Genomic DNA, 27856 nt, shown 5'->3' on the forward strand with positions numbered 1-27856 from the left:
GGGTTCTATACCTAATTTTCAGCCCCAAAGCAAAGGAATCCTGAGGCAGCCTTATCATAGGGAAATTAGTTCAGTTAAACCTCCTAAAGAGTTAACTATGCAAACTCCAGAGACTTTAACTTGGAATCAATGGCACATAAGCTGTATGAGGTAACAAGATGTGGTTCACAGACTCTTAAGAGCTCAGAATTTAGGAAGACAGAAAGGCATAACAGCTATACTAATTTAGGACAGAAAGAGGAGGAAAGGGAAGGGAATGGTTCAGAGCACAGAGAGAATTCTGAACAAGGAAGGATTTGAAAGAAATAAGCAGGTGCAACTGCCTCCCTCACCTTACTCCCAAATACTGCCATCTCCAGATATCCCTTCTGAGAACCTAGGATTAGAGCCTATCCTTTGGGCTAAGAAACTGTCTTTAGAAATCTTATTTATAAATGCAAATATGTTCACTGTTACAGATATAATCAATCTGATATAAGGGTTCAATCAGTTTCTTAGGAAAGAAAAGGGTTCTAAGGGAACAGAGTGTGAAGACAAGTAAAGTTATGCATTAATGCCTGAGGAGCAGGTTCAAAGGCCGCCTGGGAAGCAAGACAGCCACCTGGCTGTGTGGGAGCTGGCTAGACGAACTCTCCTCCACAAAACTGCCAGGGTACTCCGATGGCTGGTGAACCAGAAGTGGGTCTGCCAGAGCCATGGCATCACCATTGCACCTGAAAACATGGCGGCTGTGACATAGCTACAGTATCAGCAGCAGGAAGAGTAATCTTATCACAGAGGAGAGGCAGACACGGCTTCAGTTTGTGGCTGCCCATATAGAAGAATCTCAGTGGTCAAATAAACTAGACAGCAAGAAGAGCAGAATCCAGTCAGCTAATAAGGTTAAACTTGAAAAACCAATATAAACACCCAACTTTCAAGAGGATTCCCTAGAGAGTGGTTGGTTCCACATCTCGAAGCAGAAATCATCAGGATAGGACTGGAACACCCTGTTGTGACCACGAACAAGGATATTTCAAAGAATGTCAGTTTCAAAGAATGTCAGGGACAGTGCAAGAAGGACAAGGAAGTGGGTCAGAAAGAGCTCAGACTGACCAAGCTGAAACAATCTGGTTCATCAAAAAGAAAGAGATATTAATCTTGGTTAAGTCTGAGAAAGGACACAGGTTCAAAACAATAATCAAGAGAATAATATACAGTGTCCAAAAAGGAAGTTGTAATAAAAAAAGAGATAAATAGTGAAAGTGTATTTCTATTGACTTTAACAAGTTGGGGAGCATTATTAAAACACAAGTACTTTGTTCCTTCTATATCTGTTTTTTTTGTTGTTATTGTTCTTTGAGAAGGAGTCTTACTCTGTTGCCTAGGCTGGAGTGCAGTGGCGCGATCTTGGCTCATCACAACCTCCGCCTCCCGGTTCCATTCTCCTGCCTCAGCCTCCCGAGTAGCTGGGGCTACAGGCACGTGCCACCATGCTTTTTTTAAAAATTGAGATGGAGTCTCGCTCTGTTGCCCAGGCTAGAGTGCAGTGGCACAATCTTGGCTCACTGCAACCTCTGCCTCCCAGGTTCAAGCGATTCTCCTGCTTCAGCCTCCCGAGTAGCTGTGATTACAGGCACCCGCCACCACCACACCTGGCTAATTTTTGTATTTTTGGTAGAGACGAGGTTTCACCATCATGGCCAGGCTGATTTCAAACTCCCGACCTCGGCCAGGCGCCACGGCTTACGCCTGTAATCCCAGCACTTTGGGAGGCCGAGGCGGGTGGATCACGAGGTCAGGAGATCAAGACCATCCTGGCTAATAAGGTGAAACCCCGTCTCTACTAAAAAAAAAAAAAATTAGCCCGTCGTGGTGGCGGGTGCCTGTAGTCCCAGCTACTCGGGAGGCTGAGGCAGGAGAATGGCGTGAACCCGGAGGTGGAGCTTGCAGTGAGCTGAGATCGCACCACTGCACTCCAGCCTGGGCGACAGAGCGAGGCTCCGTCACAAAAAAAAAAAACAAAAAACCTCCCAACCTCACATGATCTGTCTGCCTCAGCCTCCCAAAGTGCTGGGATTACAGGCATGAGCCACAATTACACGCCTGGCCTATATTTGTTTATATATAGATATTTTTATACTATTTATACTACATGAAAGAATAAAGACCAGGAACTTTGAGTAAACTAAATAGTCCCAGAAAACAAAGGAAGTGCTCCAAGATAAGGAAGAACCAAGGAGCACAGGTGGTGACAGAAACACTGGGTAGAAAGAGGGTCTAGCACTGGTGGTCACATCCACTAAGAGGAGGTAGGACTAGAAACATGATCTGAGATGATAAATCAGCCCCAAAGCCTAAGGATCACTGGGTACAGTCAATCCCTTGTTTCCCAGTGGATGAAAAACTCTAGAAAGCCCAACTAATTTCAAAAAAAAAAAAAAATTTTAAAGGCATACATAAGCTTTTAATAATGTTAATGGATCAGGCCAATACATCATTATGACAGGACAATGGATTATACAATGCTGGTCAAGTGAGACTTAAGAAAGAAAATTATTTCGGGTTGATGGGGAAGTGGGGCAGGGGCGGGGACCAGATTGTAAATAAAAACCTACCTGAAAGCCAGGTACTTAAATGCGGTCTGATTAAAAAAAAAAAAAAAAAAAAAAAAAAAAAAACGCACACAAGGAAAGTTTAGCCTGATGCCTGTGGCCAGGGTCTGACTCACCATGGGAGAAGAACCCAAAGTTGCACCATGTTCTGACCCACAGGTGATCCATCCGAAACCCAGATCTGTAGTCATGGCAGGTCTGAAGGGGTATTCTTTTGTTTCTGGTGCCATGAAGATTATGTCAATTCTGGGTAGGTATCAAAATAACATAATAGCCTAGGACAACTCAAAACTAGTTATAAATAATAAACAAAATGAGTGAAACTTGCAGTATGCGCCTTACAGAATAGCTTCCACTGTCGTAAGTTTGTAATAACGTACCTAGGCATTCCACCTGCTTTTTAAGGTATCTGAAGTACTCAAAACATTAGTTCTACTAAATTATTTCAATTCTTTCAAGGAATTCACTTGCATGACTGTTTAAACAAATAACAGTTGTTTAATATCATTTATTATAAATCTTTAATAAAGTGAGCACTAAACCACATGTCAAAAAAAGTTTCTTATCCTTGCATAAAAGGCCTCCAGATATTTTTTAAAAATTAGTGTACTAACTAGTTAGCAAGGCTCTCACTCTCGAACTGGTTCCTTTTCAAGGCAGAGGCTTTATAACATTCCAAAAGAAGCCACAAAAATAAAACATGCCATAGGCGGTATGCACTTTAAGTTCAAAGATATCGAAATAGTAACAGTGGTTTTTGACTTGGTGTTGAGATAGTGGGTATTTTAGCTTTTTCTTTAACATTCTTCTAGAATTTTCCAATTTTTTCCACAATGAGCATACATTACTTTTGAAAAAAATGAGAAAAAGACAAACACTTCTTTAGAAAAAGAATGATGTGGCTGGGCGTGGTGGCTGATGCCTGTAATCCCAGCACGCTGGGAGGCTGAGGCAGGCAGATCACGAGCTCAAGAGATCAAGACCATCCTGGCCAACATGGTGAAACCCCGTCTCTACTAAAAATACAAAAATTAGCTGGGCGTGGTAGTACATGCCTGTAGTCCCAGCTACTCAGGAGGCTGAGGCAGGAGAATCACTTGAACCTGGGAGATGGAGGTTGCAGCGAGCTGAGATGGCGCCACTGCACTCCAGCCTGGTGACAGAGTGAGACTCCACCTCAAAAAAAAAAAAAAAAAAAAAAAAAGATGCCATCCACCACTAACATGAGTCTGTCTACATTAGGTGAAGCTTGAGAATTTCCCCCCTTTGCTGCTGTGGTAATGTTCATGGAGCCTGGCTTGAGAACACCAAGCTAAACTGACACAGGGATTGGTGAGTGGTAGGACACGAGACTGGGATCAGAAATAAAACGAAAAGGTGAGGGGCAGGCAGGAAAAGGGAAACACAGATACAAACAGGAAGCAAGGGTAAGCACCCAGGAGAAGTTAGGTTGTTAAGCCCAAATCAAGATGACAGGGAATAGGAGACAAGTTTGGTCAGGGCTAAGAGCTAACTTTTTTAGATCAAGTCAGGTCCACGGGCTGGGGCAGGAAGAAGGGAGCGCCTGGCAAGCTTAACTTCCTAGAGGAAATTTCCTTGCTGGCTTCTGAGCTATAATCAGAATCTCTGACCTGCCTAATTACTCTACCAGGTAATAACAACTATCAAATACAGCAGCAGTGCTGTATTTGCAGCCAGGATATAAAAGCTGAAGACATGTTAGTTCATTTCCATCATCACTTCTAACTATGCAGCAAGAGTATTTATTAAACCCACTGTATTTATTAGAGGATTGTTCCTCAGCTTCCAAATGTGTGTTGCACAACAAAACAGAATATCACCCTCCTTTTGAGTGACTGACTGCATTTTAAGTCACAGCAGGAACAAGTTTTGGTGGAAAAAGCTTCAGATACACTTGGGACTTCTAGGTTCCATAGTGAGAGGCAGCTATATAATAATTTAGAACAAAGAAAAGTGAGGAGATGTTATTTACTAAATAAATACTGTTTTTGAAGATAAAATATCCCACTTAAGATCAGATCTGGTGAATGACATGCCCCAAGAGGGATCCCCTCCAGGATGAGTAAAAGTAATGCAGATGTCTAGGATGAGTAACTAAAAAACACAGTCCTGGAGAATGTCACATCAATATTTGTATACAACTGGCAATAATAAACAAAAAGTTGTTTTTTCTTTGTTTACCAAGCTATTCAAGCCATTGTTAAAACCATGGCAAACACTCATGTAAGTCTAAGTGCAGCTCTATATAGCTCCTTTAGGAGAACCATGATATCACCAGAAAAGAACTTAGCATACCATTTGTTTATAAATTCCTTAACATGAATGTCCCAGTTGTCTACTTCAGAAAATCAATTGAAACTTACACAAGATAGCCCACGAGCATGTGACAGAACTAGAGATTAGCACTATGATGCACACATATAGCAATGGCATTAACTAGTGGTGGCTGGCTTAGCAGGTCACAGACCCAGTACTAACTACGGTGTTTTTTTTTTTTTTTTTTTTTTTTTTGAGACGGAGTCTCGCTCTGTCGCCCAGGCTGCAGTGCAGTGGCCGGATCTCAGCTCACTGCAAGCTCCGCCTCCCGGGTTTACGCCATTCTCTCGCCTCAGCCTCCCGAGTAGCTGGGACTACAGGCGCCCGCCATCTCGCCCGGCTAATTTTTTGTATTTTTTTAGTAGAGACGGAGTTTCACCATGTTAGCCAGGATGGTCTCGATCTCCTGACCTCGTGATCCGCCCGTCTCGGCCTCCCAAAGTGCTGGGATTACAGGCTTGAGCCACCGCGCCCGGCCTACTAACTACAGTGTTAAGTGATCATTCTAAGATCTGAAAAATATTTAATAAAGAATATTGGGCAACAGAGGTTGAAAATATTCCTCAACATAAGCACTTTTGCACAAGCAGCTTTTAGAAAACCTGTGGCACAATGATACTCTAGCCACATCTAAGAAGGCAGCATTGAAGTAGGTTTGTTTTTATCGTTGTTTTCTTTTTTTAACCAGTTGCTCTAAGTTATTAGAATAAAAAAAAACCATAGCAAGGGCACCTACACTTGGTCTCTATTTCTAGCAACTGTCATCTTCCAAAGCAATCCCATAAGTACTGACTAGGGGAAAAAGTCAAATTACATGACATAATCAAATTTCTTCTCTAGAAAGCCAACACCACCATGAATTATTGTAGAAGCATTTTCCTTTGGAGAGGAAAAGAGCCAGGAAGAAGTCAACGTAAACCTCTAGGCAGAGTACTCTGCCAGGAAAATGACTTCTAGTGATAAAAACACAAGGCAGATGTTCTAAAAGTAATTTAAAATGTAATCAGACATGAAGTCTTCCAAAACCATTACCTGTGTACACTCAAGACAATAGCCACAAACTGGATTTTTAGAATAATCTTTGTTACCATCTAAAAATCAAATTTCTGCCAGGCCAATAAGATAAAATGTAATCTGTGAACTAGCAGAATTTCAGCATTTTCAAAATTCAAGTTATTGAACAACTGCTTTAAAATAATGAATGTGTCTTGATTTGACTAATTTACACCAACTACTATGTTTCTTCTTTATCCTTAGGGTACAAATTCTATTGAACAAAAGATCAAAAGAAAGTATTCTTACCATTATATTTTCTTAATCTATAAGAATTGAACTAAATTATAATTTTAACTCATTAAACCAAAATTATAATGACTATTAAAGCTGCTCATTTGATATATCTGCATTATATTTGTAAACTAGGTCATAACTCAAGAATATAGTAGTACATTACAGTTGGATTTCTAGAAGTTTCAACCTAAATTCTCTCTGTATTATACTTAATGGTTTTCATTCATTTTCTGGTTTTCTAAATTGAGTTACATTTAAAAATCAGAAAAACATTTTTCAAGTTCAAAGACTACTTATATGTGACCATTATTTTAATTTTGTGTTAGCAAATCCAAAACAATGGAATCTAATAAAAAGTTCTTCAAACTATTAAAGTAACTTAAAACCTCTTTTAAAATTGAAATTTTAGTTTTATTTAAATCTGCTTCTTAGAGTGTCTTTTAGCTGCATTTTCCCCCTACCTCAGTGCGTGAATGCAATATATCATTCTTGGTATGTTTTTCCGATCATAGACATCTGTTGTTTCTGGATAAAATATCTGGAAAACAAAAGAAACAATGTTTATTATATGTTTTGCTTCTCACAAGTATTTTAACTTCCCAAAATGATCCTATTTGATTGTCCTTCCTATCCTATAATTATTTAAATATAGAGGAACCTCTCCGCCATTGCTTCATCTTGCTGTAGATAGACCAATCACCGTATCTGGACCCCTCCCTGCCTGACAGCACGCCTAAGAGTGGTCCACAGGAGGATAGTGGGGTCCCCAGACAGCTACTCCAAGAAGGCTGTGTCCACAGTGTTAGTGGCAGTGTTTCCTTTCACAGGCATATGAGCACATGTGGGCTCTGCCTCCTGTAGCCTTCACACTCCTGACTTCCCAGAGGTCCCATGGGCCTGAGAAGGGTGTCCTTTTTATTAGCCACTTTACTGCATTGTTAAAATCTTGGCATATGTGCTCTGTACACATGTATACAGGCATATACAACACATACACATTTTTAAAAATCTGTTTAAAGTAATACATTTTCACCAAATAAAATCTGGAAAGTATATAAGGTGTGAAGGAAAAACACCTATGACCCCACCTCCCAGATTGTCACTATCAGCAATTTTGTCCCTATTTTTCTTCTGGTCTTTTTTTCTGTATGTCTCTGATTTTTTTAGGTTTATATATATGTGTGCATGTGAAAACAAAATTGTACTTAGTGTAAACCTGTTTAAAACACTTAACAAAACACAACTATTTCCCATCCCCTTCATTATTCTATAAGATTATTTTTAATAGATATATATGATTCTTTCATATTTTTGAACCATAGCTTAGCCAGTTATCCATGGTTGAACATTTGTTTTGCTTCTAATTTTTCCCTATTATAAGCCACCACGATGAATATTTCTGTATTTTCTGAGCATCTGACTATTTTGGATAATCATCTAAATATGAAATTACTAGACTGAAAGGTCTGAACATCAAAGTTTTGAATACACCTTCACACTCTTTTTCTTCTTCTAAAATGTTTTATTTTAGGTTTGGGGTACTTGTGAAGGTTTGTTACATAGGTAAATGTGTGTCACGGGGGTTTATCATATATACTATTTCATACTCTTTTTCTTAAACTTGAAACTAACAGCCTGATAAGAAACAGATTTCAGGTCAGGTCCAGTGGCTCACGCCTGTAATCCCAGCACTTTGGGAGGCTGACGCGGGCGGATCACCTGAGGTCAGGAGTTCAAAACCAGCCTAGCCAACATTAGCCAGGCATGGTGGTGCATGACTGTAATCCCAGCTACTTGGGAGGCTGAGGCAGGAGAATTGCTTGAACCCAGCAGGTGGAGGTTGCAGTGAGCCAAGCACATGCCACTGCACTCCAGCCTGGATGACAAGAACAAAACTCCGTCTCACAACAAAACAAACGAACAAACAAATCAACAAAAGAAACAGATTTCAGAGTGAGGCACCAAATTTCTCTGTTCCTAAGAACACACAAAAAATAATTAAGCTTGAGGCTTTTAAAATTAAGATAATCATTTAGATATTATTTACTTTAAGTAAATATTTTATAAAAACTGACATCAAAAACTAAAATCATGTATCATATGGTAGCACTTGATACTCAAGTGCAATTTCCTGTTGGTCATTGAGAAAAGCTGAGAAAAGAAAGAAGCAAAGTTACTTGAGCTACAAAATGTATAATTACTAAGTACTTAAAGAAATGGCAGTAGCCTAAGAAATTTTAAAAGCCTTTCCACCTTTCCTTTAATGCATTTGCTACTAAAGTGTCAATGAGAAGAGGATCCCTAAATTCAGAAGAGTATTAGCTGGGCATGGTGGTGCTTTGGGAGGCAGAGGCAGGTAGATCACCTGAGCTCAGGAGTTCAAGACCAGCCTGACCAACATGGTGAAACTCCCGTCTCTTCAAAAAATAAAAAAAAAAAAAAAAAAAAAAAAAGCTGGGCATGGTGGAGCACACCTATAGTCCCAGCTAGTTGGGTGGCTGAGGCAGGAGAATCACTTGAACCCAGGAGGCGAAGCTTGCAGTGAGCCGAGATGGCACCACTGCAGTACAGCCTGGGCGACAGAGCAAGACTCTGTCTCAAAAAACAAGAAAGAGTATTACCGGTTTAAAGTTCTCTATGTAAGCAGAGAACAACTACAATTGCCTCTTCCCTTTTCTTTAAACAAGAACCTTTATATTTATATTTCTCCTGGAAAGCCATTATAAATGTCTTCCTTCAGCAAGGAGATGAGATCAATTTATCGTTCACCAGAATGTTTTATGCAGCATTGTATTTCCGGCACCTAGCATGATACTGAGCACAGAGTAAGCACTTAATATTGATAAATGAAAGGATACTAGTTAAATATGATACATCAAAGTCAACTTAGTATACAGTCTCTTGCCCCTGCAATGCAATATATCAATGACTTCATAATAAAAACCAATGTTAAAATAAAACCTGCTATATAACACCATTTGTTTGGCCCTAAATACACACAATTTGAAAAGGTTTACATCAGATCTATCAAATCTAATGAAATGATCTGAATTTGATGTTGCCTTATACAAAACAATTGTTTAAATTCCTTTTTTATTAATCTGTTTATCACCCAGTCTCTAGTTAGTAGTTGCTAAATCACAATCCAGAAACATGAATTATGTATTACAGCCAGTTCCTAGAAGGAAACAGCATTTAACGTTCTGGGCATTTTAGGAGAAGACAAAATAGTTTGATTAAAAATGGCAGAACAAAATTTAAACATTGATCATTTCAAGATAAAATGAGACTGACCTAAAACAGATATGAGCATAATTATATTAAAAATAGGCATTAATAAATTACATTTAAGGACTCTTCTGTTTCTGTGGTGGTGGGTGTTTTTCATTGCACACCTGGTACAACAGAGGTCTTCATAAGCCAGTAGCTTATCCTCTTGACCTCCAGTGAGACGACTCCTAAATAATTTTTAAAAAATAGCTGTACAGGCCAGGCATGGTGGCTCATGCCTGTAATCCCAGCACTTTGGGAGGCTGAGGAGGGCAAATCACCTGAAGTCAGGAGTTCAAGACCAGCCTGGCCAACATGCGGAAACCCTGTCTCTACTAAAAATATAAAAAATAGCCAGGTGTGGTGGTGCCCACCTGTAACCCCAGCTACTTGGGAGGCTGAGACAGGAGAATCACTTGAACCTGGGAGGCGGAGGTTGCAGTGAGCCGAGATTGCGCCACCGCACCCCAGCTTAAGTGACAGAGCGAGACTCTGTCTCAAAAAAATTAAAAAAATAAAAAAATTGCTGCACATACTAAGCAACACATAGGAGCAAGCTATTGACCCAGATGGGTCTCAAGAGCCATATACAGAGTGGAAACAATGTGATTCAGAGGATACCTGCTATATGATTACACTTATATATTGTGCTCAAAATGCCAAAACTATAGAGACAGAGAACGTAGTAGTGGTTGCCAGGGAACAGGGCTGGGGGAGGGACACAATCAGAAGGACCACTCTTCTGTGTGTCTGTGTCTTGATTGTGGTGGTGGTTACACAAATCTATTCATGGGATAAAACTGCACAGAATCACACATACATGCACACACAAGCCCACTCACACAAACAATTGCATGTGAAATGGTGAAAATGGAAGGTCTGTAGTCTAGTTTACATTAATACACCAACATCAATTTAACATGTACTGCAGTTAGATGTCACCAGCAGGGGAAAGCTGAATGAAGGATACACATAGAAGTACTATTTTTACAACTTCCTGTGATTCTATAATTATTTCAAAATAACAAGTTTAAAAAATAGTTCTACAATTTTTATCAAATGTAATTATTTCCTCATTTCCTTCACTTGCCTAATTCTCTCACAGACTTTAGGATGCCTGCTCTTCGAATTTAACAAGCACTGACTGTTTGCTGAGTAAATTATATTTAGGAGATCTATTTTAGGAGTAAGAGCTATAACCCCCTAGCCTTTACAAGTGATATAATGATTTATAATAATAATTTATAGGCCGGGTGTGGTAGCTCATCCCTGTAATCCCAGCACTTTTGGGATGCCGTGGCGGACAGATCGCTTGAGCTCAGGAGTCTGAGACCAGCCTGGCCGACATGGCAAAACCCTGTCTCTACAGAAATAAAAACAAAAACAAAAATTAGCTGGGCGTGGAGCAGCTACTTGCCCGTGGTCCCAGCTACTCGGGAGGCTGAGGTGGGAGAATCACTTGAACATGAGAGATGGAGGTGGTAGTGAGCCAAGATTAAGTCACTGCAATCCAGACTGGGCGACAGAGCCAGACTCTGTCTCGAAATAATAATAACAATAATTTACAAAAAATAAATTTATAATAATTACAGTAATAAAATATATACTAATACAACGAGATTTCTTTCTTTCTTTTTTTTAAATAGAGACAGGGTTTTGCCATGTCGCCCAGGCTGGTCTCAAACTCCTGGCCTCAAGTGATTCTCTCACCTTAGCCTCCCAAAGTGCTGGGATTACAGGTATGAGCCACCACAACTGGCTGAGACTCAGAATCTTTATATATAAATAGCAATACAAGAAAGGGAGTTGGCTATTTTAGATAGCTCAACTATCTACCAGCTATAGCTTGTTCTGCCTTTATTTTGTATACACTTTTACCTGGCTACTCTCAAACTGTGCACATCCCTCATTCTGAGTTCTTGCCATATGTTACTTTGGATAGGTCTTTCCATATTTTTTAGTCCTCACATTTCTCATTTCTACATTAACATAACCCAGTCTCCAAAGTCATTGCTCATAAAGAGGTGTTTGTGTACTACCTCTTTGCCTTTCCAGTTCAGGTTCCAGTGTGTGAAGGCTTACCTTGGGTAGACCAATAGACTCCATCGCTCTTAACCACTGGACAGTATTATCCGTGTGTCGAAAATGAAGGCCAGACTTCTAACGTGAGGATAGGAGGGAAAAAAGGAGAGAAGGAACCACACAAAAAGTGAGTCATTTGTAATAACTTTTTTCATGTACAGGATGCTTTTTAATTGTATTTCTCCTGGAACAGAGTTATTAATGTTCACATAAAACAGAGACACACTAAAGGAGGCTAGACTGTATCTTGGCAACATCCCAACCATCTGTGATGAACCATGAATTTCCATAATTCACACAATTGAGGTAAATTCTGAACTAGAATCTCCAAGACTGCTTAATGTCTAGCACATGCTTAAGGATGTTTTATGAGACACATGTACACAGGCGTGGGTGTGTACACACATACACACATGTATGGTGTCCAGATTTTGACAACCATGGCTGAGAGGCCTAGCAACTTCAGAAAAAGACAGAATTTTTAGAAGACTACATTTTTTTTGTTCTAATCATGAATATAATATTTCTGCAGAAAACTTAGAAAATGTAGCAAAATACAAAGACAAAAACAAAACATAAACCATCCTACAATTCAGAACTAATTTTAGTATCGATTCTTCTGATTTAACCCTGATCTTGGCCTTGTATATAAGAAGCAAACCTTCAGCAGAAATATTTAACAAGATCTTTTCCTACCCCTACAATAAAAATAGTTTTTGTATATCTTCCATTTCTTCTTTATAGCCCTCATCAGATAGTCATTCCTCCTGCACAGTCTATAAGTATAGCATTCTTGCCTGTATCTCATAAAAGTTTATCAGGAATGGACCATTAAGAACTTTAAAATGATCTTGTGTTTTTCACTAGTTAAATGCATAGCACAATGTCATCTGTTTATTATACTTTTTAATAAATATACAAAACAGTAACTATAGTGAGTTTTACCATATAACTAACATTCAGTAGTAGATAATCACATTCAGAAAGTTTGGCTCTTCCCACCTTCTGTTACCTTCCACAATCTAATAGTTTGTTATATAAAAAGTATTGTCATTGCTGTTAGAAATTATAGAGTATAAACAAATTAACATTTGACAAATGTTTATGCCTTTTTAATGGTGGCCACTATTTGTGATTGAACCATGTGTTCCAATCACTTCACGTAAATTATCCCTAATTTTCAAAACACCCTGAAAGGTAATTATCATTCCTATTTTTTTTCCAGTGTTCACAACAGCTTTATTTTAATAGACCCAGACTGGGAATAATGGAAATGTCCTTTAGTGGATGAATAAGATTAAATAAACTCTGGTGCATTCACACAATGGAATAAATTCCTATTTTTTAAAGATGTGGAAAGATAGGCCAAAAAGATGATGTGATTTGCCTAAAGTCAAGTAGATGTCAAGTGGCTGACGTGGGATTCAAGACTACATCCCTCCGGATCTGAAAACTTCCCTATGCTGACACTCTACCAGAGAAGAATGCAGGACCTAGATTGTTTGATTATTCTTTGGAAGGCAAAAATTAACTACTAATGAAGTAGGTAGAGGAAGGGAGAGTTAAAGGAAGGGAAGAAGGAAAAGGAACAAACAAAGTCCAGAAATTTGACAGGTCAGGCCATACTGTTTGAGTGTTTATAACTCAGCAAAAATTTGTTTATGCAAATAATTTTCAGACAAGGTCAATCTGTGACCATGGAAAAACAAGATAGAAACAATCCACAATCAAGTCTGAACCAAGACAGGTACGAGAACCCTCTGTGCCACAAAATAATGTCCCCCTCTTCCAACTAATATGAGCTACTCTGCTTTCTTTACTGATGACTATCTAAGTCCCTATTCAATCTTCCCACCTCTTAGATAAAAATTACCAAGACACCAAATTGATCCCACTTCCTGACAATACCCAAAAGAAAATGGGTTCTTGCTTCCCTAAATCCCTACTAGAATCACCCAGCACAAGACCAAATCTACTCATTTCTCTTCCCTGTGGCAATATGGGTATGCATTTTTCTTGCCCAACAAGTTAAATAAACCTAATCTTGTTTGACCACAGAGGGTTTCTGGTTTCCAAAACTGGTGGGCTCCAACAATCCCAAATTATATAACAAAGACACCCATGTATTTAGTGGTCTTGTTAGCAAAGTATCTCAGGAAAGATACAAATCTTTCTGAACCTTGGTTCCTGAGCCACAAAATGCTTCTTTGAGTTGCAGAGATTAAACTGAGAATATATGGAAGGTATTTAGTTGCAAAGTGCACCTAAGAATGCAGTAAATATTAGTTATTATAACTATTACACTACAAGATTAGGCTTGGAACTTTCATTTACATTTAAGGTCAGAAAAATGTTCAGTGCTTCATGTTAAGAGGCACTGAAGAAAAGGGTGGTTATCTTGGTCATATTTCTGCAACAAATGAAATGACAGATTTCAAATCTTTCATCCTTTTAAACTACCTGAGAATGCTGACTTCAGAACCCTATGATTCATGTTTGCATACTTAAGAAACACACTTTGGTTAGCGAATTGCAGCAATAACGTTGTCAATCTACTGAGTTTGCTTCACTTAGAATGAAAATGGTCTTCTAAATAGGCTTGAAATAATCTCAGTCCACTATAATCATCTTTAACAAGTCTTTTCTTCCCACTCCAGTCCTGTATATTACTATTAGATGAGGTGACATGTCTACAGTCAGATTTAGCCAAGGGTTGCTGTTATCCATACACCTAATTTCTTTCAGGTATTGGACCAGGAAGTATATGCTGTTTTTCCACTGCTGAGCTATTACACCAGCAAACATGGTTCATCTAGTTTAAACTGCATAGATGAGGAATTACGTTGTCATCATTGGATGCTAACATCTTACACACTGGAATCAAAGCATTTTAAAACCAGAAGGTACTTTAGAAACCAGTAACATTATCCAAATTTGCTTATTTTACAGATGAGGAAACTGAGGGCACAAGTCAGTAAGATGCTTGAGTTGACCTAACTAGTCAGGCTCAAGGTTAAGACTCCCTTGCAGAACCACATAATATTTGCACTTCAAGTCCAAATATTATGTTTATTTTACTGCTCAAGTACTTTAGAACAAACACTGCCTCCAATATTCATTAGATGCTTATGTCTATCAGGCACCATGCCAAGTGCCCTGCATGGATCATTTTGTGCCTCACAATATCTCTACAAAGGCAGATACTGTTGTTATTACGTTGAGGATCCCTTATCTGAAATGTTTGGCATTAGAAGTGTTTCAAGTTTCTGATTTTTATAAATTCTGGAATATTTGCATTAGACATACTGACTGAGCACCCCTAATCCCAAAATCCAAAATCCAAAATGCTCCAAGGACCATTTCCTTTGAGTGTCATGTCAATTGGAGCACCTTGGATTTTTGGATTAGGGATACTCAATCTGTATTCCCACTTCACAGGTGAGGAAACTGCGGCTCAGAGAGCCAAAGTTAATGGCGAAGCTAGACTCTGAAGTATTTTGATTCTGCAGTTCACACTGCTAACCACTGTGTGCATGCCTTCCCTATCTAAGGCATACCTACATATTTGACAAGAATTTATTATAAACCTACAATTATCAAGGTGCTGTTCAGAGTACTATCTTTGAACCTTGTCAGACTGAAACCTCCCCAAGGAAGGCCCTTCCGTCCACTCCTCTTTCTCTTGCCTGCCCCAGTCTGCCTGGGACCACTTTCTAATCTTTCAAGACCCCGCCATGGAAATCTTCCTGGCCCTTCACCACCCAACAACCCATTTAGAATGGACAGGACTGCTCCCTCCTCCTTGGTCATCTCCCACTGTCCACCTAGTTGTCTTCTCATGACCCTCCACCCATTTCTATTTCCTTTTCAGGATCCACCCTTGGTTTTCCCTCTTGAAGCAGTTCACTTCTTGTCTGTGCAGGCCACTGCTACCTGGACTGAATTATCCCCTCCCTGGACTCTGTCCCCTCTCATCCTCTTTCTGGTTTTTTCTCTGTATAGCAGCAACTGATCTTTCTGAAGCACAAACTGCACCATATGGCATCACAAGGCTTCTGATTGCTGTCCCCTCAACGTTGCATGAAATCTCAGGTGCTCCATGGGGCCTGCATGGCTGTGCAATCTCATCTCTGCTCTTCCTGGCATCATCTTCCACCACCATCCCTTTCAACCACTCCACTATGGCCAAGCTCTTTTCCTCCTTGTGGCAAGTCTCTCACAAATGAGCTCCCTCTCTTTGTACAGTTCTTCCTGATGCCCACCCCTGAGTGCACACAGGTGACTTTCTTCTCACTCTTCCAACCTCAGAGTAAACTCCTCCTCAGAGAAGCCCATCTCCTGGCCGTTGCTATCTACCCATAACATTGGCTTTCGTGTCTTCCTTCAGACGCTTATCACAATTCACAGCTATAAATTCACTTAGTCCGCCTCCCCACCACCATGAAACCAAGCCCTTGCCTGCTTGGCTCACTATTCTGCCGTTAGTGCCTAGAATAGTGCCTGACATGCAATATGTCTTGACAAGTGTTGTATGGATGAATGAATTCTACCCTATATGTATTTCTATTGTGGTACACCTTTATCTTCCTTCCCTACAATTGTATTGCAATTTGTTATATTAATGTTTATTCACTTATTAGAGCAGTGGTTCTCAACTCAAACCTTAGAAGCACAGAAGAAAAGAATCACCTGCAGGTGATTTATTAAGAGTACTGCTTCCTGGGTCAAGAGATTCTGCCTGACTCACTAGTCTGGGGTGGGACCCAGGAATCCAGTTTTTACACACACCCATTAGGTGGTTCTTCAGGAGGCTTGAGCACCATTCTTAGAGGAAGAGTGTCACACTCAGCATATTGAGTACGTACCAAATAAAGCACAGAAGGCAAGAAAAGGTATGGAATCCTTTGGCTTATGTGAAACTATTGTCTTTCATTCCTTTATCCAACAGCTACTCCCCAAGTACCTACTATGGATCAGACTCTGCACCATTAACTGGGTAGGGGGCATCGGTGCCTGACCGCTTTACAATATACTATGGCATGTGCAAGACAGACTGTGTCAGGAGCTGCAGAGCACATAGCATGGGCATGTAACTCAGACCTGGTGTGGACGGCAGAGGTGGCCATGGAAAAAATACTTATAACTGGAAAGTTGAAATCAAATACTCAGGACATCTTTCCAATCCTAAATTAATGAGGAACTACGGTTGTACATAAGCTGGCAGACAAAGAGAATGAGGTAGCACAAAAGCTCCTGTCTGCCTAACTGATAGTCATCAAAGCTGCCAGTGCCAAGGCTGACATATTTTATGGCTACAGTCTAGGCAGACCCTGCAGCGAGAGCCCGAGTTCAATGAATTCATGGTTTCCAGATGGCATGAGGAGCTAGGGCTGGGTTATTGAGTGTTCCCTCATGCTTCAACATCTTTGCCTTAGTCCCATGATTTAGCTCTCCTCGCAAAGGGCTATGTGATATGTTTCAGTCCTGAAGAATACAAGATCAGGAAGTTGAGTTACCTATTTGCTAATATTTATCTCCTTTCATTTTTGTATGAGAAATGAAAAGGCCCTAAAATAAGATTTTATGATTACAAGGCAAATCACTCTAAGTTTCCATCAAGAACACTAGGCACTTTCATGGATTTAATAAGAAAAAAACAAACCAACCTCTTTCTGCAGTCAATCCACAGAGGGGTCCTTTCCATTCATCTTATGTTTTTTTCTTTTAACTCAGCAAGGAGGGGCTCCCACGCCACAGCTGGCCACGGTTCCCTCCTGCTGTGCCTCCCTCCTTCCTGCCCCTCTCCCAGCATCATCTCTGTGCCACCCGGCCTTCCAGGGATCTGATGAGGCAGGGGTGGCCTCCCTCTTGTGATGTTTCACTTGGGCATGTATGTCATCACCTGCCCACGCCCCACAAGTATTTTATTCCATAACCAGAAATTGCAAATATTATTTCCCCGTCCCCATCCTAAAGAGAAGTTGTTATTCATTTAAATAATAGGATCTCTGATGCCAGGAGGAGAAGGTACCTATTTAAGTTGCCATGAGGCAACTGCCCATGAGGGCCCCGAGCTGGTCTGGAAGGACACTCCTATATTCAAGGTATACAATATTCCAGGAAGAGAAAAGAACTGGCTCACACACTGCTCTGAGGCTCATTTCCATGAAGGGCCTGTCTTCCCAGCCTGATTCTCACAGTCCAAGAAAGCCAAAAGAAAATCTGTAATTCCCTTTCAGTCGAGCTGGAGCCTATCCCAACTACGCTTTAACTCTATCGTCAAATCTACATACGTGTTGGTACTGACAGACCTAGATCTTGATTATAACCAAAATAAAAGCCATGAAAAAAAGACAAGATGTAGTCTAAAATGTGAACAAATATTTATGTTGTGAAGAGAGGATACAGATGGTCTTTTTCTGGGCTTCTCTGAATTTCTAAAAATATTTCTCAAAAAAATTTTCTAAACTTTAATTTTAGCTGGCTAAGTGATTGTTTTATTAAAGTCTTGTGGAAGGTTATATTGAGCTAGAACTCTGGAGTGAAACTTCATGAACACAAATTTACTTTAATAAATGTAAACGTTTTTATTTATAACATTATTCAAGGCAAAAACTTGTGCTCGGTTACCTTTTTGACTAGACTAGAAAAATAGACTCAAAATAAATTTGACAAGTAATCTTGTCTATTGTTAACTTTAAAGATTATTCAAACATTCTACCTGTATTTAATGTACATATTTAAAGAATATATTCTGCCTCAATAAGTGAAGGGTACTATGAATTATGCAATAAATGGGAAATAATTCCTTTTCCAACTATACTCAACATATAGCTGTAAGAGAAATAACTGTTCAGAATACTTGAAAATCTGCAGATAAAAAATATTGATATACAGAAGTGAATGCATTAAACAAATAAAGATCAAGTTTCAAAGAAGCTTTAGAAACCTTGACCTGCAGCAGACAAGAGGTCACAAATTGCAGAATAGAACACCAGACATTTAAAAATTCTGTTTTGAAGATACATTGCTAATGGAGGAGCCTTCTAGGTTGGCGTTTGCTTTTTCCTTTTCCTTTTGAATATATAAATTCAAATGTAAAAAAGTAGACAGAATAGTATAATGAACTCCTATGTAACCATCAATCAACTCAACAGTTATGAACTCATGGCCAGCTTTTTATCATCTGTCTACCTTCCCCTCAATTATTTTGAAACAAATCCTAGATGTATCACTTTATCTTTAAATACTTTGATATGTATCTCTAAAAAATCGGGATTTCTATTACTATAAAATTGGTGTTTGATTTTGTTTTCTTCTCCTGCTTCCTCCAAATTTAAATAACAGTGCGGTTTTTATTGTTGAACTTTCTTCTTCTTCTTCTTGCTATTATTATCTTAGAAACAGGGTCTCACTCTCACCTAGGCTCAAGGGCAGTGGTGTGATCATAGCTTACTGCAGCCTTGAACTCCTGGGCTCAAGCAATCCTCCTACCTTGGCCTCCAAAAGTGTTGGGATTATGGGCAAGAGCCACCACACTCAGCTGTTGTGATGTTTCTGAAAGGACTATGATAGATTTTTATTTTCTGATGCTTCCCTAATTAGTCCTGAAACAATTCTTAAAACTAGTTTACACAAAGTGGTTAGTCATATTTTGTTTTAAGCATCAAATGGAAAAGAACGCTTGGCTGATCATTCGACCTTCCTACTTGTTTTATCACATTGGCCCTAACTCTTTAGGGCCACAAGTTCAAGTGAAAAAAGGAGTGGTAGCACGCCCCCACTTTTACCTTTACTGGCACTAATAAAGTCAAAACTGACTTCCATGAAGGAATAATTGGGGGAGGCACTGGGAGGCCCCATAAGTCAGAAGTCTCTCAGCATCAGACCAGAAATAGAAACACTTTGCTTTTTAAAACTGCTGCTGCCTCAGGAATGCTATTAACAGGCTCCAAAGACATCCCCCAGCCCCCAAAATCCTTACAGAAACACTAAAAGAAGGGAGAGGATATGAAATACCAAACTTTCACTTTTAGCTGAAAGCCAAAACCAATTAGATCTTGGTTACCTTATAACGTGTTTGTTCCACATCATAGATCTTTTTCTCTGATACCATTTTCGGGGCAAAGAACTTGGCTAACTTTGCAAGGTAAACTCCATTCCGGAGCCCTTCTTCCAGTTCAGTGGTTGGTGGCAATTCTTCAACTAAGCAAACTTCCATCCACCTAAAAAGATTAAAAAAATATTAAAGTGACTCCAGTTGGGTAACTTCCTGCAAATGAAGGCATTCAGCATTTCGTTGTGTGTGTTGGAGACAAAGGAAGCAGGATCTGAAACATCTTTAGGTGTCACTGGTGGGAAGGGAAGACTTTCTGGATGGAATGAGGGTTTCGAACATGAGACGAACAGGGGGAATGAAAGCCCAGAAGCGCTGAGCTCACTCCCATGCCAGAGCTCATCAACTTCACCTTTATCTGAGCCTCTGCCAAGTCTCTTTTTGTGCCAAAGAAGGAAAAGGCCAAACCATTTTGTATGGGCGGAATCAGTCCTGCTGACATTAAAGAAAAAATAATTCCAAGTTTATGAGACTTTGGCAGAGGCAATTCTTTTAGGGGTTGTACCTTGGGGAGTGCACAGTCCAAAGTACTATAAAATCTACAGTTACCTCAGTCCAGGAATGACTACCAGGAAAGGTAGGAAGGCATGGAAAAGGGGCATCGGAATTAAGTAAGCAGACAAGGCTTCTTTAAATAATACAGACTCCTTTTTCCAATACCAGGAACTTATGACAACACACTTATCTTTTTTGGGAAGATACCGTACTTAATGGGTTCTGAAAAAGATTATTTTAGACAAAGATCAGATTAAACCTTAAGATGTTGTGCCAGTATTGTAGAAAAGAGAACACCAAGGTCATTACTGGCTCAAGGACTTACAGTGGAAGAGGAGACAGGCCAGTTCACATGTCACCGTGGTGTGCTGAGGATCTGTCAGAGTTATGAGGATATTCCTTTCTCAAGTAATTATTACCTACTGGAAGATTCAAGATGCTGGTGTGCAGTTCTCAGCAGGGGAGCCCCCAGCCTCCCTGCCACTCAGCTATTGATCTACAAATCCAACTATTAGTGTGAGCACTATATCTATATAGACAGTCTCCTCAGAGGATCACTAACACAATAGCCACTGGTCCTGCCAACAGGTGAAACACAGTAGAGCACCGTGCCCCAATATTAACAACTGATCCCAACCCAAGCTGCCAACACTATAATATGTCTGAACCGCTTGTAGCTCTGAATAACAACTTTTAGAAGTTCAGCAAGCCCCTAATAAGTGGTTATTGCTGACCACGTATTAGGCATTATAGAATTGGAATCCAGTAGTCCCCCGTTATCCAAGGTTTCACTTTCTGCAGTTTTAGTTACTTGAGGTCAACTAGGTCTGAAAATATTAAATGGAAAGTTCCAAGAATACAAAATTCATGAGTTTTAAATTGCATACCATTCTGAGTAGTGTGATGAAATCTCATGCTGTCCCACTCCCATCCCTTCCTCATCACAAGAAGGGTAAGTGCAGTACAATAAGATATTTGGAGACAGAGACAGAGTCCACATTCACAGAACTTTTATCATAATATATTGTTACAATTGTTATAATTGTTCTGTTTTATTATTAGTTACTGTTGTTAATCTCTTTCTATGCCTACTTTATAAATTAAACCTGAGCATAGGTATGTATCTATATGCAAAAACACTATATTCAAAGTTTGGTGCTATCTTCAGTCTCAGGCATCCACTGAGGGTCTTTGAACATATTTCCAATGGATGGGAAAGGAATAGTGTATATGATAAAAATATAAACATAAGCCTTGCCTTCAAAGAGCATTCAATACACTTGAGAAGGCCACACAATTCTAAGGAAAAGCCACAGAACCATACGACAGGCTATGATGTGCAATGCTACATGGTAGGATATAATCAGAAAAAGTTTGGGAGTAAAGGGGAATCATTGGGTTATCACTGCAGCAATCAAGGAAAACATTAAAAAGGTGGTAGCACCTGGACTTGGCCTCGAAGAATAGAGTACAGTAAGTCCTCAACTACCTGGAAACTATGAATTTAAGCAAAATAATGTATAACAAAATCAATCGTACCATAGGCAAATCTCTACAAACAAGTTACACTGGATGCTATGGCTCATGCCTGTAATTCCAGCACTTTGGGAGGGTGAGGTGGGAGGATTGCTTGAGGCCAGGAGTTTGAACCAGGCTAGGCAGCACAGTGAGGCCCTGGCTCTCTTAAAAAAAAAAAAAAAAAAAAAAAAAAAAAAGAGCCAGTCATGGTGGTTCGCACCTGTGGTCCCAGTTACTCAGGGGGTTAAGGTCAGGGGATTGCTTGAGACCAGGAGTTTGAGGCTGCAGTAAGTCATAGTCAGGCCACAGCATTCCAGCCTGGGCAACAGTGCAAGCCTCTGTCTCTAAAAAACAATTAAGTTCCTATTGCATATTTCTGGCCACAAAAACATCACCAAACTTCTAAATAAAGACCAAAACACCTCAATGTTAAACACTGAAATAAATGTGAGCTATACAAACAATTAAGAAAGATTAACATAAACTTTTAGTATAACGAAGGGACTGGAAAAACACAAAAAGTAAGAAAATTCTTCACCCTCTTATTCCAGTTCAGGGTCTTGTGTGGCCGGAGCCTATCCCAGCAGCTCAGGGGTGGGGGGGTGAGGGGCACTAACCTTGGACAGGATGCATTCCCACTGGAGGACACACTCACACCCCCACCATACTCACTCAGTGGGGACAATGTAGCCACATCAGTTAACCTAACACGCACATCTAACGAGTGCCCAGAGAAAACCCACGCGGACCTGGGGAGACCACACGAACTCCACAGTGGCCCTTTCTTTTCCTTCATCAACATTATGAGGAAATGACATAGAATGAAACGACAGTATTGGAGGACCTGCTGTAGTTGGAAAGGCAGGGAGAGAACCGGAAGCTGGGGAGAACAGAAACTAAAGGCATAAAAGAAACCTGGCTGACTCACGAAGGAAACCCAGGGAAGACAGTGGGCCTTTGGGACTCACAGGGAGAAAAGAGCAATGAAGCTGGGTCTTCACCGTGAAGCTAGGCTCTGGAAGGTCTAGCATGCAAGGACAGGTGTTGACATTTGTAGCCACAAGAAGCAGGGAGCTCCTGGCAGCCTCAAAGAAGAGGAGTGATGTGCTGACAGTGGTAATTAGAGAAAATTCATCTAGTATAATGGATGCCTCAGAGACCAAGTCCTCTGTCAGGCCTTTCCCATTGTGAGGTGTTGAGGGACGGGATCAGCCAGGAAGAAATGGGAAGGAAGACAACCAAGAGACATTTCCAGGAAACAGTAAGAGGACTTGGTGACATCTCAGAAAAGGGAGTTGAAAAACAGACGGAGATTACCAGCCAGGGAGAGGCACGTGGTTGAAGGGAGGGTTCTGCACCAGGAGTCAGTCACATAGTGGTGGTGTGACTGTAAGCAAGTCCCCTCACATCTCTGAGCCTCAGTTTCTCTCCTCTGCTAAAGGAGGGGTGTTGGTGATGAGAAGAATTTGTTGATAAAGTCCTTGCCAGCTCCAACATTCTAAGGGGCTGTGAAACTGGAAGAACAAGGAACAGGTAAGATATGATGATGATGAACTTCCTTTTCACATATCATGCATATCATTCACATATCATTTGAGCCTTGCGTCGAATAAACTGAAGTAGGAATATCACGGACTTGCTAAATTTTGAAAAGAAGAAATAAATAATAATGCTGCCTTAAAAAAAAATGTGGCCAAGTTAAGAGCCACTGCTCTAGACCGAGTTTCTAAGTTAAAGAAACTAATTAGGGTATTAGGTGATTTCACGGTAAAACACAATCTGTTTTCAAATAATTACATTTTCAAATAATTATCTTGGAAAAATGCAAGAAATCATTTTATACACAAAAATATATGAATGTTTTATAACAACCTGGTAATTGGGTATATGTGTGAGGGGTAAGGTTGGGGGTAAACTGGCAATTGGTAGCAAGAGTAGGGGGAGATAAGCTGACAATTGGGAGCAAGGGGCAGGATGCAAAAATAAAAGCTCTGAAGTATGATATTTCAGTTGGGCTTGTTTTTAAAAAGAGCTAATCACATTTTTGTCTGTATTAGAATATATGTGCAGTTGGTTTAAAACACTGATACCAGGCCAGGCATGGTGGCTCATGCCTGTAATCCCAACACTTTGGGAGGCTGAGAGGGGCGGATCACTTGAGGTCAGGAGTTCGAGACCACCCTGGCCAACATGGCAAAACTCTATCTCTACTAAAGACAAAAATTAGTTGGGCATGGTAATGGGTGCTGCAGTACCAGCTACTCAGGAGGCTGAGGCAGGAGAATTGCTTGAATCTGAGAGGCGGAGGTTGCAGTGAGCCGAGATCGCACCACTGCACTCCAGCCTGGGCGACAGAGACTCTGTCTCAAAAAAAATTAAGAAAAAAAATAATAAAACATTGATAGCAAAAACTTAGGTTAGCTACAACCTGTTTAAAATATAGCCATGGCTAATTCTTATGACATTATCAACTGCTCAAAGGCAAAGGCCATTTCTTCTTTCTCTTTATGATCCCTTTGTGCCTGGCAACCTATTTACACAAAGCAAGTACTTAACATGGTTATGAAAGATTCTGACTGCTAAAAAGAAAGTTTTCCAAGAATCACAGTTACATCATAAAATATTTTAAGATATTGCCAAAGATTTACGAAGTGTTACTTTTTTTAACATTAGGCATCAATGGAGATACCTCTTTTTCTCTGCCTTGAAAGTCAAAAGATGATGCTATTATTATCAATGACAGCTAGTAGTTATTGAGCACGATCTTGTGCCAAAATCTGGACTTGATACTTTATGGGGATTATCATGGAATCTTCTCATGATCACTCCATAAGGAAGAGGTGCTATCGGGATCACCATTTGCTGATGATTTTCCGGTGTTGTTCTCAGATTCTGTTGATGTTCTGACGTGGTATCTGAGGTTTTCCAAAGCTCAGAAAAGGCTAAGGCCACCCAGCTCAATAAGTTGACAGGGGCCAGCCTCTGCTCCTCTAATTCCAACTTTTAATTTCTCACAACTCACCAAACTGAATCCTCCAGTCTAGGCCTAGCGTAAAACAAAAGTGGTAACAAAATACTCCAGGGCTACTTTCAGAGTAGCGGTCAGAGTTCCACAGCTTGGAGACATAGATGTTGTCACTGTTTCAGTATTAGGTCAGAGGATAGTATATTCACTGTCAGGGTTGAGTAGATTCCTGGGGCTTTGTTTGTTCTCTCAGAACTCCCTCTGTCACCTACCTTGCAACAGGCACAGTAAATGGTCCAGGTTTCCCCCTTGTAGTGCTGTAGCAGGGCAGAGGCAGGATATAGGAAACTTAGAGCCTATTCAAATGCAGTCACCTCCTCAGGAAGGCCCACAGGCCTAGAGTTCTCAAAGATCCTTCCAATAAAATACAATTCGGAAACTCCTATCAATCATCAGCCCGTATATGAGCAACAAACAAGACTATTCTTCTAGGACAGGTGACAGACTCTGCTGACAGAATAACCAGTCAGACTGGGTACTTAACATTGCTCTAAAGGTATTAAAATCCCTCACAATGAAGCAGGAGCCATGATATGCAACTTCCAAACTTGTGCACAGTCATCATGTGTGCTGACTAGCCTTTAGATCGATTTTTTAGTATAAGGAAAAAACTTCAAGCACAGATAGTGATATAGGAGTTAAGAAGAAATCACTCAGGCAGATAGCAAGGGTATGGGAGTCCTTGGTAAAATTTTTTTTTAAATGAAAAGCCGCCACAAATCATTTTCTAACAGACAGCAGCCTGCAAGTTGGGAGCTTGCACAGGTGAATGCCGGCAAGAACTAAGGATTAGACATGTTCAAGATGGCGGCTCCACCTTCCCTTCTCTGTCAGCCACCTGTACTGTAAAGGCGCAGACAAGACGGCCCCATCAACTGGAAAGCCCATTTGCATAAGAAGATTAGGGTGGGGCAACAAGCCTTCCCCACGTACTATGTAAACATCATACCTGATTGAACCAATCTATGAGCTCTATGTAAATCAGACACTGGCTCTTGAAACCCTACTATGAAACTCGGGGCATTCACCACCAGCAGGTCCTTTCTGCTGGGAGACCCCTTCCTCTACAGAGGAAGCTGTTTCTCTTCCTCTTCTCTTCTACCTATTAAACCTCTGCTCCCGGCCGGGCGCGGTGGCTCAAGCCTGTAATCCCAGCACTTTGGGAGGCCGAGACGGGCGGATCACGAGGTCAGGAGATCGAGACCATCCTGGCTAACACGGTGAAACCCCGTCTCTACTAAAAATACAAAAACCAGCCGGGCGAGGTGGCGGGCGCCTGTAGTCCCAGCTACTCGGGAGGCTGAGGCAGGAGAATGGCGTAAACCCGGGAGGTGGAGCTTGCAGTGAGCTGAGATCTGGCCACCGCACTCCAGTCCGGGCGACAGAGCGAGACTCCGCCTCAGAAAAAAAAAAAAAAAAACCTCTGCTCCTAAACTCCTTGTGTATGTGTCCTAAATTTTCCTGGCATGCGACAGACAACCAACCCCAGGGTATATACCTCAGACAACCATAGCTGCTTCAATACCAAATTGTTCAACTAAGAGTAGCTGCTGGTCAGAGTCTGCATTCGTAGGCCCACGGCATCTGTGAGGGGCCAAGTGACGGCATTGTAACCACAGAAGGTGTGGGGAAATGAGTGTGAGGGGTGCACCACTCTAAGGTGGCTCAGAAAACCTCCCATGGATACGCCTCTTCTCTCCCCTCCCCGTCTGCTGGCTGGAGAAGGTAGAATAACTTCCATCAGTCAGGGTCCCTGAATAATTGTGTGGTAAAGAACCCCTTGTTGGCCGGGCGCGGTGGCTCAAGCCTGTAATCCCAGCACTTTGGGAGGCCGAGGCGGGCGGATCACAAGGTCAGGAGATCGAGACCATCCTGGCTAACACGGTGAAACCCCGTCTCTACTAAAAAATACAAAAAACTAGCCGGGCGAGGTGGCGGGCGCCTGTAGTCCCAGCTGCTCGGGAGGCTGAGGCAGGAGAATGGCGTGAACCTGGGAGGCGGAGCTTGCAGTGAGCTGAGATCTGGCCAGTGCACTCCAGCTTGGGTGACAGAGCGAGACTCCGTCTCAAAAAAAAAAAAAAAAAAAAAAAAAAAGAACCCCTTGTTTTCAAGGTCATTCTTGTTGGTTTAAAAAAAAAAAAAAAAGCAGCAGCAGCTCTTGTGTCTCCTCACCCCCACCCTACACTACTGAACCTTACAGGAGCAGGTTGCTATTGCCATTGCCAACCTCAGTTCCAGGGATTTGCTGATCTGTTACATGAACAAGTGAGTGGTACCTGGCCACACCAATATAAGTTTTAAGTGTGACTTGTATGGTATGTTGGGGTCAAACTTCCTATAACAATCACAACAGAGGGACAACTGGCCTGATGTTCCGGAAGTCTGGCTCTGTGATCACCAGCTATATGCACTGGAACAGGTCGCTTAATACTCTGAGTATTCAGTGTTAGTCCATAAATCTAAAATTATAATGGAATTCAATATAACTGTGTAATTATGTAATATGACTGTGTGTGGCTTAACATCTTTATTGAGATATAATCCACACATCATACACTCACCCATTTAACACGTGGAATGCAATGGTTCTTAGTATATTCACTGGGTTGAAAGACCATCATCATCATCAATTTTAGAACATCTTCCTTACACCAAAAAAGAAACCTTATATCCATAAACAGTCACTCTCCATTTACCCCCAAGCCCCTAACCCACTAATCTACTGTCTTTAGATTTGCCTATTCTGAACATTTCCTGTAAATGTAAATAGACTCATACAGTATGTGGCCTTTTGTGACCTTTCACTTAGCATAATGTTTTCAAGGTTTATCCATGTTCATCTGGACTTCATATTTTTTTCTTGAATAATATTTCATTGTATGGATAGATCACATTTATTTATTTATTCATCAGTTTTTGGACATGTTATTCCCCCCCCCCAACTTTTTGACTATTGTGAATGATACTGCTATAAACACTTGTGAACTAGTTTTTGCATTGACGTATGTTCTCATTTCCCTTGGGTATATACCCAAGAGTAGAATTGCTGGGTCATATGGTAACTCTATGTTTAATCTTTTTAGGACTTCCAGACTGTTTTCCAAAACAGCTGTACCATTTCCCCTTCCC

The 27856-nt window shown here is 40.7% G+C and overlaps 1 protein-coding gene across 2 annotated transcripts in view; it reads right to left on the minus strand.

The window, feature by feature from the left end:
- Window positions 1-27856, minus strand: part of IQGAP2 (IQ motif containing GTPase activating protein 2) — a 312077-nt gene that overhangs the window by 128234 nt on the left and 155987 nt on the right. For both annotated transcript variants that reach the window (XM_010352822.2, XM_030926971.1), the window contains exons 3-5: window positions 19642-19798; window positions 11574-11651; window positions 6683-6759 (exon numbers count right to left, since the gene is read on the minus strand). In XM_010352822.2, the coding sequence (XP_010351124.1) occupies window positions 6683-6759; window positions 11574-11651; window positions 19642-19798 (312 nt within the window). The remainder of the gene's footprint in view (window positions 1-6682; window positions 6760-11573; window positions 11652-19641; window positions 19799-27856) is intronic.

This window comes from Rhinopithecus roxellana, chromosome 3 (genome assembly GCF_007565055.1).
Source record: "Rhinopithecus roxellana isolate Shanxi Qingling chromosome 3, ASM756505v1, whole genome shotgun sequence".
NCBI lineage: Eukaryota > Metazoa > Chordata > Mammalia > Primates > Cercopithecidae > Rhinopithecus > Rhinopithecus roxellana.